The 12,940-nt window shown below is 56.3% G+C and overlaps 1 protein-coding gene across 2 annotated transcripts in view; it reads left to right on the top strand.

The window, feature by feature from the left end:
• Positions 1–6,646, top strand: part of NAA40 (N-alpha-acetyltransferase 40, NatD catalytic subunit) — a 16,065-nt gene extending 9,419 nt beyond the window's left edge. For both annotated transcript variants that reach the window (XM_059403057.1, XM_059403047.1), the window contains 5 exons: positions 2,367–2,462; positions 2,542–2,700; positions 2,873–2,956; positions 3,636–3,713; positions 3,995–6,646. In XM_059403057.1, the coding sequence (XP_059259040.1) occupies positions 2,367–2,462; positions 2,542–2,700; positions 2,873–2,956; positions 3,636–3,713; positions 3,995–4,136 (559 nt within the window). In that variant the 3' untranslated portion in view covers positions 4,137–6,646. The remainder of the gene's footprint in view (positions 1–2,366; positions 2,463–2,541; positions 2,701–2,872; positions 2,957–3,635; positions 3,714–3,994) is intronic.
• The last annotated feature ends 6,294 nt before the right edge of the window (positions 6,647–12,940 follow it).

The raw sequence follows: 12,940 nt of genomic DNA, 5'->3' as shown, positions 1-12,940 counted from the left end.
GATGTGGGACTCGATCCCAGGACGCTGGGATCATGACCCGAGCTGAAGGCAGCTGCTTAACCAACTGAGCCACCCAGGCATCCCTGGGTTATGGTTTTAGAGAATCACAGCTATGGGTTTGAAATAAAACTGTTCTTCTGATTAATTGTATTCAGGCAAGCCACACTCCAGACAGCCCCATTTTTTGGTCTGTTGAACGGAGTGATGAAGCCAGACTTGTAAGGTTGTTTTAAGGAGGAAAGAGGATTATGTCCAGTTCTGTAAGTAGCAGCTGGTTTTGAGTGTTTCAGTGAACAAGACAGATAAATGTAAATATATGAACTATGAAATGATCACTTTATTTTTTTTAAAAGATTTTATTTATTTGACAGAGATCACAAGTAGGCAGAGAGGCAGACAGAGAGAGAGGAGTAAGCACGCTCCCCGCTGAGCGGAGAGCCCGATGTGGGGCTCGATCCCAAGACCCTGGGATCATGACCCGAGCCGAAGGCAGAGGCTTTAACCCACTGAGTGCCCCATCACTTTATTTTTTTAACCCAGGCACCCCATCACTTTGTTTTTTAAAAATATTTTTATTTATGTGACAGAGAGAGACACAGCGAGAGAGGGAACACAAGCAGGGGGAGTGGGCGAAGGAGAAGCAGGCTTCCCGCTGAGCAAGGAGCCTGATGTGGGGCTCTATCCCAGGACCCTGTGATCATGACCTGAGCCAAAGGCAGACACTTAACGACTAAGCCACCAGGCGCCCCATGAAATGAACACTTTATTTTTTTTTTTTTTTTTTTTTTTTTTTAAAAAAGATTTTATTTATTTATTTGTAAGAGAGAGAGAGTGAGAGCTAGCACAGGCAGACAGAGTGGAAGGCAGAGTCAGAGGGAGAAGCAGGCTCCCTGCGGAGCAAGTAGCCCGATGTGGGACTCGATCCCAGGACGCTGGGATCATGACCTGAGCCGAAGGCAGCTGCTTAACCAACTGAGCCACCCAGGCGTCCCGAAATGAACACTTTAGTAGGCGATCCTATATCTGCTTTTCGCGGCTTTGTCTGAATTTCGTAGTACCACGTTAATGTGTCCTTCCTGTGATCAGACGTAGTACAGTTCCTCCAGTAGCCTCGCCTTTCAGTGTCTGGGAAGTCCTCTGGCACAGTTTAGAGATCCCTTACTGTGATGTCTTCTGTGTTCCATATTCCACATTCCTATTGACTTTCAGAAATACTGGAACAGTTCTGAAGCACGCATTGCCAGCTAACTCTGGGCTCCTTTGGTGCCTGGAATTTTGTGTGATTTGTGTGGCTGTGATCCTGCTTTAATGTACTTAAAGAACTAAAGTGAAAGAGAGAGAGAGAGAGAACTCAGATTAGTGGAGAATTCCTACCTCTAGACCAACCTTTGGAAAATAGATGGCTGAGCCAGAGGGCACGCCGTGTTGGGGTGTTTCTGACTATGCCATGGCCAGCACTTAGAAAGAAAGGAAGACTCTTCAGAGCCAAGATGTTCCAAATTTACAAGACTGCGCGCATGTGCAACTCATATGGCGGGCCAGACAGCAGAGGCGACAGTCATTTTGAATGGAGACATTCCCTGAGGGGTCGTGTCAAGGGCCATTGGAAGGGCCTGATCTGGGACCTCTTTAAGGACTTCGTGTCACTGACTTTGGTCCTGTCAGAATGTGGCACTGTCTGGAGATTGGGGTTCCACGGTTCGGCCACGGAGCTGAACTGTGCTTTACTAACGTTTCTTTTGGAGTAAATAAATGATGAGACCTTAATGTCTATGGCATCTGTGAGTGTAAGAAAACCTCATGGTGTTGGACCCTGCTCCACCTGGGTTGGTCAGCCGAGAATACCTGCTGTGTCCTCAGAGGAAATGGCAGGCAGGACCCCTCCGGGGGCCTAGGGACCATGGTCTTCTCAAAAGGCCTGAGGTGACCCAGCCACTTTCAAGGTGCTGTGGCTGCCCAGTGAGGAGTCAGTTCAGAGACTAAACACCCACGGGCAGGAACTGAAGGATCCGAGAAGACTTCAGGATTCATGGCGAAGCGCGGCAGAGGCTGGAGAGAGCAAAGCGGTAGCAGAGAGGGGTGGAAGTTTACAGAGTGCAGACACCGCTGAGGGCCTCGCAGGGCAGGCAGGAAATGGGACTGTGGTCAGGGCCGTGGGCCGGCCATGAGTTGTCAGTCTCAGCCCGAAAAGGCTTCGTTCCTTCAGCGGCACCTTCTCTAGTCACTACGGGGAAGGCAGGGCGCAAGCTCGGCTTCTCTCTGTGGGTGAGCCGAGACCAGGCCCGCTGCGCTGGGAGGCCGTCTAGGCAGCGGGCCGCCCTCAGGCCTGCCACCGGCTCCACTCACCACCCTTCCGTCTTCTTCAGGTTAAACGTCTCCATCGAGTGTAAGCGAGTGTCCGGACTGGAGCCGGCCACGGTGGCCTGGGCCTTCGACCTGACCAAGACCAACATGCAGACCATGTAAGTGCGCCCTGACGGGAGGGGGGCCTCGCTCCTCCCCTTCCGGCCCGCCCAGCCCTGACTGCCCCGTGTGTCCCAGGTATGAGCAGAGCGAGTGGGGCTGGAAGGACCGGGAGAAACGGGAGGAAATGACGGATGACCGAGCCTGGTACCTCATTGCTTGGGAAAGCAGTTCGGTCCCTGTTGCCTTTTCTCACTTCCGGTTTGACGTGGAGTGCGGGGATGAAGTCCTGTACTGGTAGGAGCCCCAGCCTGTGGTCGGCCTTGGGGAGGACGTACTGGCGCTGGTCTGGGCACTCAGCCGCGTGGCGGGGTCCGCTGCGCCGGTCCGGGTCTGCGGGCTGCCGGGGCCCTGGGTCCTCTGATGGGCCCTGCCTCCCCGGGCTCACTTGGCTGCTTTCTTCACCCAGCTACGAAGTGCAGTTGGAAAGCAAGGTGCGGCGGAAAGGCCTGGGGAAGTTCCTCATCCAGATCCTGCAGCTCATGGCCAACAGGTAAGGGTGCCCCGTGTGTCGCTGTGTTGGAACGGTCTTCTGAGCCATCCACACTGTTCTCTGAGCCTCGGTGGAGGACAAGGCTCATAGGAATGTTTCAGAAGAGAAGCATCTAGGGGCGCCTGGGTGGCTCAGTGGGTTAAGCCGCTGCCTTCGGCTCACGTCATGATCTCGGGGTCCTGGGATCGAGCCCCGCGTCGGGCTCTCTGCTCAGCAGGGAGCCTGCTTCCTCCTCTCTCTCTCTCTGCCTGCCTCTCTGCCTACTTGTGATCTCTCTCTGTCAAATATATAAATAAAAAAATCTTTAAAAAAAAAAAAAAAAAAAAGAGAAGCATCTAGAACCCTCTCAGTAAAGCTGCTCTCCTCCCTGCTGGGATTCCTGGTTTTGTATGCGTGGCTCCAAGCAGCAGGTGCTTCTGAGCGCCTCTTGTGCCTGAAAAGTGGGGTGCAGAGAGAACGTGGCGAGGAAGCCAGTTCATTGGGGGCCCAATGCCCGCGCGGTCTGATCAGCCCCGGAACAGAAGCAGCGGGTGCTGTGAGCGCCCAACACGGAGGCTAGATTGGGGCTCAGGGCGTGCTTCTCAGGAGCAAATGGGAGACAGCAGGCAGAGACAGAAAGAGGAGGCATGAGTTAGCCTGTGTTTCTCTTTCTGGAAGGTGTTCTCTGCTTTCTTCTCAGCACACAGATGAAGAAAGTGATGTTAACTGTATTTAAGCACAATCATGGCGCCTACCAGTTCTTCCGAGAAGCGCTGCAGTAAGGAGCTGGGCCAGGGTGTGGGGCCCTCTGGGTGGTGGGGGGTGCCTGCCCCGGGGGCTTTCTCCTGGTCCTGGCGCTCATTCATCCTGAGGGCTGAGCTCCTGGTCCAGTGGTCCTGGGGAGTGGCCTTGGGGTTGGGGGGATGGTGCAGGCAGGCCCGGGGGCTGTGCCCTCACTCCTAGGGGTCTCGTGAGTGTGGCTGGTAGAAAAGTTTTTGGGCTGGGAAGGAAGGCCGTCCACTACCTGCAGCCAAGCCTCTCCTCCTGCCTGCCTTGCAGATTCGAGATCGATGACTCTTCCCCCAGCATGTCTGGTTGCTGTGGAGAGGACTGCTCCTACGAGATCCTGAGCCGGAGGACCAAGTTTGGGGACAGCCAGCACTCCCATGCGGGCGGGCACTGTGGCGGCTGCTGCCACTGAGCTCCCAAGCTAGAATGCTCTCTCCAAGGCCTGTCTTCTCCCTGGGCTCACGTTACTGGCCAGGTGCCCTCAGAGCTGTGGCCTCCTCAGCCCTGCGCGTGCCCGGCTGCAGCCCGAGCGCACAGAACCCTGGGGTGGAGCGGCCCGAGCCGCCCGCCCTCCGCCCTCCTGGAAGGACAGTGTGCGCTGAAGGAGCAGAGAGGAGACGGGCTGAGGGAGGGGCTGGCGGAGGCCGGGCACGACGCAGACCCTCGCGCAGCGGCTGCCTTCTCGCTCGGCCCTTGTGCCCTCGAGCACGAGGTGCCCCAGCTGCTCTGCAGGTGGATTCCTGACAGACCGTCCCCTCCCCCCGCCACACACACACTTGGACAAATGGGCTGTTTTATACCTATCTTTAGAAAAGTCCAGGAGCCCCGGGTCGGGGTCTAGCTGGTCCCCAACGAGGACTGGACTGGATGCAGGCTCTGGACGTTGAGACCAGCTTCGGAGGGAGTCCGGTTTTGTAGCCGAGTGCTCTGATGGAGATCATGGGAAGGTCTCCTGTGCCACGACACTGGGAGGCCAGGGAGCTCTTTGTAGCTGTGCTTCTGTGGACTGACACTTAGTGTGGAGGCATCCCAGGGGACCGGCCCGGTAGGTTCCATCCATCTCTGCCTCGTCGTTGATGGGAGGACCAGGAACAAGGTGTGGCTGGGGGCCGGGGGGTTCCCCCCGAGGAAGAGAGTTGCTTCTCTGGGCTTCCGGACTTTGCTGCATTCTAGCCGAACCTCTTGAACTGGCAGTGACTTGAGCTGTCCTGTCACAGAAACAAGCCAGAGGTCCTGCCAGTTCCTCTCTGTCGCCCCCCTACCACTTGTCCTCCCCCGACTCACCTCACCCAGTACCTCTGTTCTTACTCTCAAGGGGAAGAATTACTTTAGGGAGCCCTTCATCTTTCCCCAGAAGGACCCCTCAGGTTCCCAGCCTCTTCAGTGCTGTTGCCTCTCATATCTTGGTGCTGATCGCTCTCTGAGGGGGCACAGCCCTCCCTTTGCAGAGAGCCCCCAGCCAGCAGCAGGCCCCACTGCCTGCACTCCCCAGCCTTGCCCCTCGCTGCCTCAGTGAGGCCTGGTGCCACCGCCCTGGCCGGCAGCCCCCCAGCTGCGGCAGGAGTGCCTCTCGGTGGCCAGACTGCGCTGCTCTCCCCTCTCCAGTGTCCCCCTGTGGCCGCGGACTGGAGCCGGGGAGAAGGCCTTCCTCTTCTCTCCCGGGATGGGGAGACGGGGCGGTCAGAGCTTACACTTGCCCTGGTCTCGGGGCCTTGTGTCCCTTCCAGGGAAGAAAACGACCAAATCCTTATCCAGGAAAAAGTACCTGCCGCCTCCCTTTGGACATCCTTGAGCCCTGCTTTAGGGAGTGTCTTAAAGGTTCTAGCCTTTGTGGAGTTGCGCTCTTGGAGGTCTGTCCCGACTTCAGAGTCAGCCCAGACCCCACACTCCGCCCTGACTCAGGTGGTCTCTGCTGGCAGGTCTCCCCAGAGCTGATCTTCCCCACTTTCCTGCTCGTGCAGGGGCCTGTGCACTCGGCCTCCCCTGCCCAGCCCAGCCTTCCGCAGAGTGCTGTGCCTGTGCGATGCTGTTGACCACGCAGGCAGCATGCGACAGGGCACTCCCTCACAGAAGGCCTGGCAGCTTTCCACTGGAGTGAGCCCGTCTCTGCCCTGCCTTCCGCCTCCCAGGGGATTCTGTGGGGGGAGGGGTGGGGGGCATTTTAAATTGCCGGGGAGGGCATTGGTGGGCTCCTTCCAAGAATCATGGAATGACAGAAGCATGTTTAGGAATTTTTTTTTCCTTTGATCCCTGTCTGTTGACACAGAACAGATAAATATTTATTGTCTTAGATCATGGATTTCTGATACCTCCCACTCAAGGGGATCAAAAGGAACCCCACTGTAAATTCCTCATAAGGTGAGTTCAGTGTATGTTGCTTTCTCTGCGCTTGTCGGACACCTGCCCGCAAGCCCACCGGCAGATGGAGGGCTCAGTGCCTCACCTGCTCCTGCAGCCTCTGCCGCCCGTTTCTGGGCGGCTCGGGTCCCTTGTCGGGGCAGGAGACCAGCAGCTCCCTGTGTTTTGGTGTTGGGCCCGTTCACGTCTCAGACAACCATCTTTCTCCACTTCGCCAGGTCTTGGTTTTGAGAAACAGAGCAGGCCTTTTGTTCTCTGGCTGTTTTGTGTGTTTTGTTTGGGGCATGTTAAAATATTTTTTAAGATTTTTTTCTTTTTTTTTTTTAGTTGTATTGACTCTATTTCAGGTTATTTTTGTTGATGTCAAATGTGTGTATGACATGTATATGGTTCTTTTTAACCCTTTCTGGGTTTGGGTTTTTTTTTTAGAGGAAATTGAAGATAAACTCCTTGATATATATTTTTTTTTCTTTAGCAACTTCTTATCACTGGAATCAAAGGGAAAAGTGATCTCTTTTTGCATTGGTTGTATTTGTATGTCACAAATAAAAGACACTTTGTTCAGCTGCTGGGATCGTGTCCTGATACTGGGGTGCCATGGCCAGTGTGGTCTCAGGGGACACCCCGGGCCATCACACTGTCCCATCGTTGGGCCGAAACCCTGGGAGGCACGAAGCTGTGAGGCCCCATGCCCCTTGCTGCGAAAGAAGCCTTGGCTTGAGGAACCTTGAGGGTGTCTGCGGCGAACGGTCAGAGAGGGGAATGTTTGTGCCACTTCCCACTGGCCCTGGGTGGGGGTCAGAAGTCTTACAAGGGTTGCCTGCTTTGCATCTTGGACAGAGTCCCAAACCAGGCTTTGCAACATTTGACATCTTTGGCTAAATGTGTGTGCACTTGTGTGGGAGTTCACTAGATTGAGAGTGTCGGTGTTCCTTTCCTCCCTTTTACACTATCGGCTTACTCCGAATATTCCTCTTCTCTTAAAAAGATTCCAAAGCCCTCTTCCCTCCACTCACAAAAGAAAAAAGGCTCAGAGGAAGGGTAACTGGTCAGGCCTGACAGGACAGGAAAGTTAGAAGCTGGGAGAGGCTCAGCCCCTGGCATGTGACAGACTCTTGTCACACAGCTTCTCCCGGGCAGACTCTTGCCAGTCCTTGGCCCTGGGTGAGCTGGGAGGAGAGGCAGGAAGTAAGCTAGGCCAGGGCTTCTGGGGTTCAGAAGCGCTAACTGTGGACACTGGGGGGGCCTGCCTCCCTAGGCTTCTGCTTGGTGATCCTATCTGCTAGGAGTTGGGGGGGAAGGAGGAGGCTGGGGGAGCCCCAGGCCATGGGTATTGTGCTCAGGCAGGGCCCTGATCTGGGGAAGGGGGAGCAGGGTTAACAGCTGTTTGGTGGGTGTCCCTATGGGTGAGACCAGCCGTCCCCAAGTGTCCTTCCTCCTGGGGATGGCTTGTGCTATTGTCTTACCTTGGGAGCAGCAAGAGAGGCATCACAACCCTTAGGGAGAGAGCGTTTCACTGGGCTAATCATACAACAGATTTCCCATGTGACAAAATTCTGTCCCCGCCATCCTCAGGCCCAAGTTCTTTGTTCCTTGCAGGCTGCTTTAATCCCAGCCAGGAATTCCTCGGAATGACATCCGCTTGTCACAGGGCAAATGGGCAGGATTGGAAGAGTATGGGACCCCTCCTTGGTCCCTGCTGCCTGGGGTCTGTGCCCACCTCTTTGAGGGGCCTGGACTCCTCTTTGGTCCTCCAGTGATGGAGCCCTCCCTGCGGCTGCAACAGAAGCTGCTTCTCCAGTGGTACGGGGTGACACACCGGCGAGCTGACAGAGCAAAAGGCACCAACCCCGCAGAAGTCTTCCCTTTCACTCAGGGCATGAGCTGGTCTGAAAAGGACTGTGTTTTGCCAGTGGAAGCAACCATGATTGCCTGGTGATTTCCGCTACCAGGTTTTGAAGGTGTTGGTTCAACTGCCTTGATGTTCGTGGTGCGGGGGACTGTGATTTCCTGTGCCCAGTCCGCAGTGCCCCAGTATATGGTGGCGCCTGGGCAGAATGTGGTCCTCAAAGGGCTCTGTGGACGTCGGCACCACACTTGCTGATGGAGTTCTAGGTCACCTCGTGGATCCAGGCTCCTGTTGGTCTTAAGGCCCTGTCTTCCCTCTCAGGGCTTGGCCTAGAGAAACAAAGCTGGCCTGTTGAGAAGGCCAAGGTGGAGGAGACAGGCTTGCTGCAGAGGAGACCTGGAGGAGGGTGTTGGCACGGGTGGGCAGTGCCTGTGGCCTGTAGTGATGACTCATCTGTCAGGCAGCTGTGTAGCTCTTCTCCAGAGCGGGGCAGGCAGCTGAAGCCCTCTGGTCCTCACCGTAGGGCTCCCTACCTTGGCTTTTCCTGGATGTCCTATGTGATCTCCCCATCAACTGGACGGGGAAGGAGTGATGGGTTCCAGGAGAGGCAGGCTGTGCCAGAGCTCACTGGATGTCCCAGCTTCGGAACCTGCAGCCTGCTTAGTCCCCGCTGCACCCCATCACCCGCCCAGATTGGAGAGCAGCCCCTGAGCGAGCCCTCCCACAACACACGTGCACACGTGGCTTTCCGTTTCCTGGAGGTGCCCGTGTGGAAGCAGAGATGAACCTGTAAACCTCCACTGGCTCTAGGAGTCCCTGCGGCGCGATCTTCATCCTATGAAGGTGAGCATTTGCCATGGGTCCGCAGGTTCTCAGGGCTATGCTGCCATGGGTCCGCGGGTCCATGGGTCCACGGGTGCCACTGGTCCTCAGGGCTACAGCCAGAGGCAGATGGCAGCAGCACACAGACTTGGCAAGAAAGGTCAAGGCCTCTACCATGACCTGGATCATCTTTTCCCTCTTGGCCTTGAGGTTGACTGAGTCCTCCACAGCAGCGCAGGATGCTCCTTTAGGTGCAGGCCCACCAGCACACCCTGGGGAGATGGGGCTGGGGGTGGGAGGGGGGCTTGCGTGTGCTTGGGGGATGGTCCAGCCTGGCAACTCCACGGCTCCTCTGGTCCCAGGTACCCATCTATATCATGGAGCCGGGAGCAGCTTTGCGGACCTGTCGAGGTCCTCCCGGGAGGCCTGTGGGCTATCAGCCGTGGCGAGTGGGCAGCCCCTGCCATGCCTGCGCCCCTGGGCTTCACCAAGCCTGAGTGCCTGTAGCGTGGAGCCCGTGAGTGCCGTCACACATGGTTGCTGGCTGTGGGCTGTGTGCCGGAAGGGGTTAACCTCGGCTTGGCTCCTGGAGAGAGTGGGGGGGGCAGTGGCTGAAACTTTCCAACCAGCTGCCACCCCCTGGGGTGCTGGGCAGGACAGCTGCATTCCACCGGGGAGAGCAGCACCCCCTTGTTGCTCTACACCTCCCTCCCTCCCCAAGCCCCCTGACAGCTGTGCCCCAGGAAGAGCAGATGCCCCTCTGGGCCTCTGCCTGCACCCACCCCGTGACTCCTTGCCCTGCCTGGACCAGTGCCAGCTTAGGTTTCCCTGTCAGCCTTCGCCTTCTGGTGATGACAGCACCTCCTGCCTCTTTCTCCCCCTGGACTTTGCAGGAAAGCCCCCATTTTGCAGATAGGGCAACCCCTGGGAACCAGGAAGGGAAAGGGCCATTCTCTAGGTAACCCAGCAAATTAGTTTGAGACCTACAGCCCCTTCTGGATAGGCCTCTGCTGCCACCCCCCACCCCTGGGGGACAGTGCCTTCCAGGCCTATGGACAGGTTATGGCTGTCCTCAGTGAGAACCCTGGCGGGGGGCGGGGGGAGGCTCCCTCACCTGTAGCCCTCCCCTCTGCCCGGCCTGGGTCCAGTGCCTAGCACCCACTCCACATGCCAGGAGGAGAGTCTAGGCCAGGTTCTTAGCAGCTCCAGGGGGGGGGGGGGGTTAGGTGCTCCAGGAGGTGGTGAGTTCCAGAAGGGGTGTGTGCTGCGGGAGGGGGCATCTGAGGGGGCAGCCCCTCCCCAGGCCTCATGGGTTCCATGTTTGGACAGAGCCGCTGTGGGGCCAGCACCTTGAATAAGATCCCAGGCCCGAGGTGGGGGTCCCCAGTGTTTCTCTTGCCTGTATGACTGGTGGGTCCCGGGGGGGCAGCTGTGAGATGGTATCTCACAGTACCTGGTATCTCCTCAGCCCATATATGACGCTCAGGACCTTTGGGGCCTGGATGGTGACACTGGTCTCAGGAGTGGGGACCAGCGGCCCTATCCAGCCCCAAGGCTGGCGATCTATTCCTACCGCCCCATTCAGGGAGTGGGGAGTGGGGAGACAGTCCGGGCCCTGGGATCAGAACTAGGACCCAGACTGGGACCTCTAGGCCTCATGCCCATAGAGCTAGAGCCAGAGCCTTCCAAGAATCTGAGTGTGTGTGTGTGTGTGTGTGTGTGTGTGTGTGTGTCCCCTCTCAGCCTTTTATCCTTGGACACCTACCTCTCTAGATATTTATTTGTTTTATGACGATGAGATCATATCACACATTTGTTTTCCTTGCGTTTTCTTATCTGTTCTGAACTTTTTAAACTGAAGTGTCGCAGACAAACAGAAATTTGCATAAGATGTGAACAGACAGCCACACTCGTGATGGAATCATCGCAGTGAACACGATTTTGTCACCTGCGCGCCTCTGGGGGATCCTGTGCCCGCCCTCCTCCCCCCAGGAGTCCCCCCACCTGACATCTGGTCCCCTCCCCCACTGCTGCCCTTTGTTTGCGGGGGACCACGCAGCCCTCAGCGTGTCTAGCATGGCCTCTTCTGCTCCCCAGCACGTCTGTGGGACTCCTCTGCTGTCTGTGGCTGTAGTGCGCTCTCTCGGGGTTCTGCTCAGTGCTGTTTTGCTGTATCGGTGCACCACACCGGGCTGTCCCTGGCTTGGGGGACAGGTCCGGTTGGTAAGAATCCGAAAGGCAGACCCAGGTGCAAACCTGCCCTGGGGTTTGTAGACTTCAGGGGCGGCCCTCACGCCCCACCTGGCTCTTCCTTGCTCAACTTCTGAGAGAAGCTGGATCACCAGGGCGATCAGGAGAGCTGGGGAACAGAGCACAGAAACCTCTCCTTTGCCTCCTGCCAGAGAATGTGTGGCTCCCCAGGGAGTAACCCAGGGAACCCCAGAAAGGCCCGCCCTAAAATCTCTGGGCCTCCTGCCTGGCTGTGCTCTAATCTGGGCCTTATTGCTTTGGCGGAAGGACAAAGTCAGGAGGGCAGCAGGGAGGTCCCTGCCCTTCCTTCCTTTCAGTGACAGACAGCCGCCAGTGTCTGATGCCCCTAGGCTGTGCCTCTTAGGATGGAGGTGGTGGTGGGGGGCGCAGTTTGGAAGCATCTGTCTTGGGCAAACTGTTTGCCAAGGCCCGGGCAGGGTGAGGGAAAGGGGCCTGGTAGCTAGGGGGCGGGGCGGGGCCCAGACCGCAGGGATGTCAACGATTGTCAGGGAAGGGGAGGAGGAGGAGGAGGGGAGGAGTGGAGAAGGGTGCTGGGTAGCTCAGGGCCTGGGAGCCCGTTCCTCCAGAAGTTCAGGCACAGTCTGTTGGGGGCACTCTGGGTCTGCTGCTACCTTTCTGTGAGCCTCCCCCCCCCCCCGCCCCCGCACCCCGACACACACTCCCTGCCCCTCTGGGGCTGAAGTTTCTCTTCCACAGCCCTTGTTTTCCCAGTCCCTCTGATGCAGGCAGGCTGGGTCCAAAGACCCAGGGCAGGGGTCGCCCATAACCAGCCAAGAGGGGCCTCAGCTTCACACAGGAGAGAAACCAAACAGGAGCCAGAGAAACTGGAAACAGTTTATTGAGCAGTGTAAGTGACAGCTAGAGACTGGCAGATGGAGTGTCCGGGAGAACTTGGAAGGGAAAGGAGAGTAAGTTTCAGCATCGCTGGGGATAGGGACTTGTACCGGGAAGGGGTCTAGGGTACGTGTCCCTCCAGGAACCTGGGGTAGGCTCCGATCACAGGCTAGCGTCGAGCGAATAGTAGGTATTATCCATAAATTACTGAAGGTGGGGGTATTGATGCCAGTGTCAGCCAGGGTTGGTTGGAAGCTAATGGCCTGGAACGTGTTTGGGATCTGGCTCTTAGGCGTTACCAGGTGTTTTGGACCTAGGACAAAACTCAGAGGATGATTCACTTCCTTGCTTCCCCCTTGAAGTGGGAACAGGTTCTTTGGCTTATTCAGAAATGGGGCCTAGAGGAAAAGAAAAACAGCAGAGACAGAGCCATTCTAATTTTTTTTTTTTTTTTAATATATAGATTTTAAGTAAACTCTGCACCCAATGTGGGGCATGAACTCACATACCTGAAAGCAAGAGTTGCATGCTCTACAGACCAACCCAGCCCAGTACCCAAGACACAGCTGTTCTAAAATGAAGTCGCTTGGGGCACCTGGGTGGCTCAGTTAGTTGAGTGTCTGCCTTTGGCTCAGGTCCTGGTTTCAGGATCCTGGGATAGAGCCCCGAGTGGGGCTCCCTGCTCAGCAGACAGTTTGCTTCTCCCTTGCCTTGCCCTTTGCACATGCTCATGTTCTCTCTGTTGCTCTCCTCTTTTTTTTTTTTTTTTTTTGTTAAAGATTTTATTTGTTTGACAGACAGAGACCTCAAGCAGGCAGAGAGGCAGGCACAGAGAGAGGAAGGGAAGCAGGTTCCCTGTTGAGCAGAGAGCCTGATGAGGGGCTCCATCCCAGGACCCTGAGATCATGACCTGAGCTGAAGGCAGAGGCTTTAACCCACTGAGCCACCCAGGTGCCCCCATCTGTCACTCTCCTCTTAAATAAATAAAATAAAGTCCCTTGTAAAAAATAGAGGTAATTAATTAAAAATAAAATAAGGGGCACCTGGGTGGCTCAGTGGGTTGAACCTCTGCCTTCAGCTCA

The sequence above is a fragment of the Mustela nigripes genome, chromosome 1 (genome assembly GCF_022355385.1).
Source record: "Mustela nigripes isolate SB6536 chromosome 1, MUSNIG.SB6536, whole genome shotgun sequence".
Classification (NCBI taxonomy): Eukaryota; Metazoa; Chordata; class Mammalia; order Carnivora; family Mustelidae; genus Mustela; species Mustela nigripes.
The sequence above is the reverse complement of the archived record's forward strand: the minus strand, read 5'-3'. Positions and strand labels throughout refer to the sequence as shown.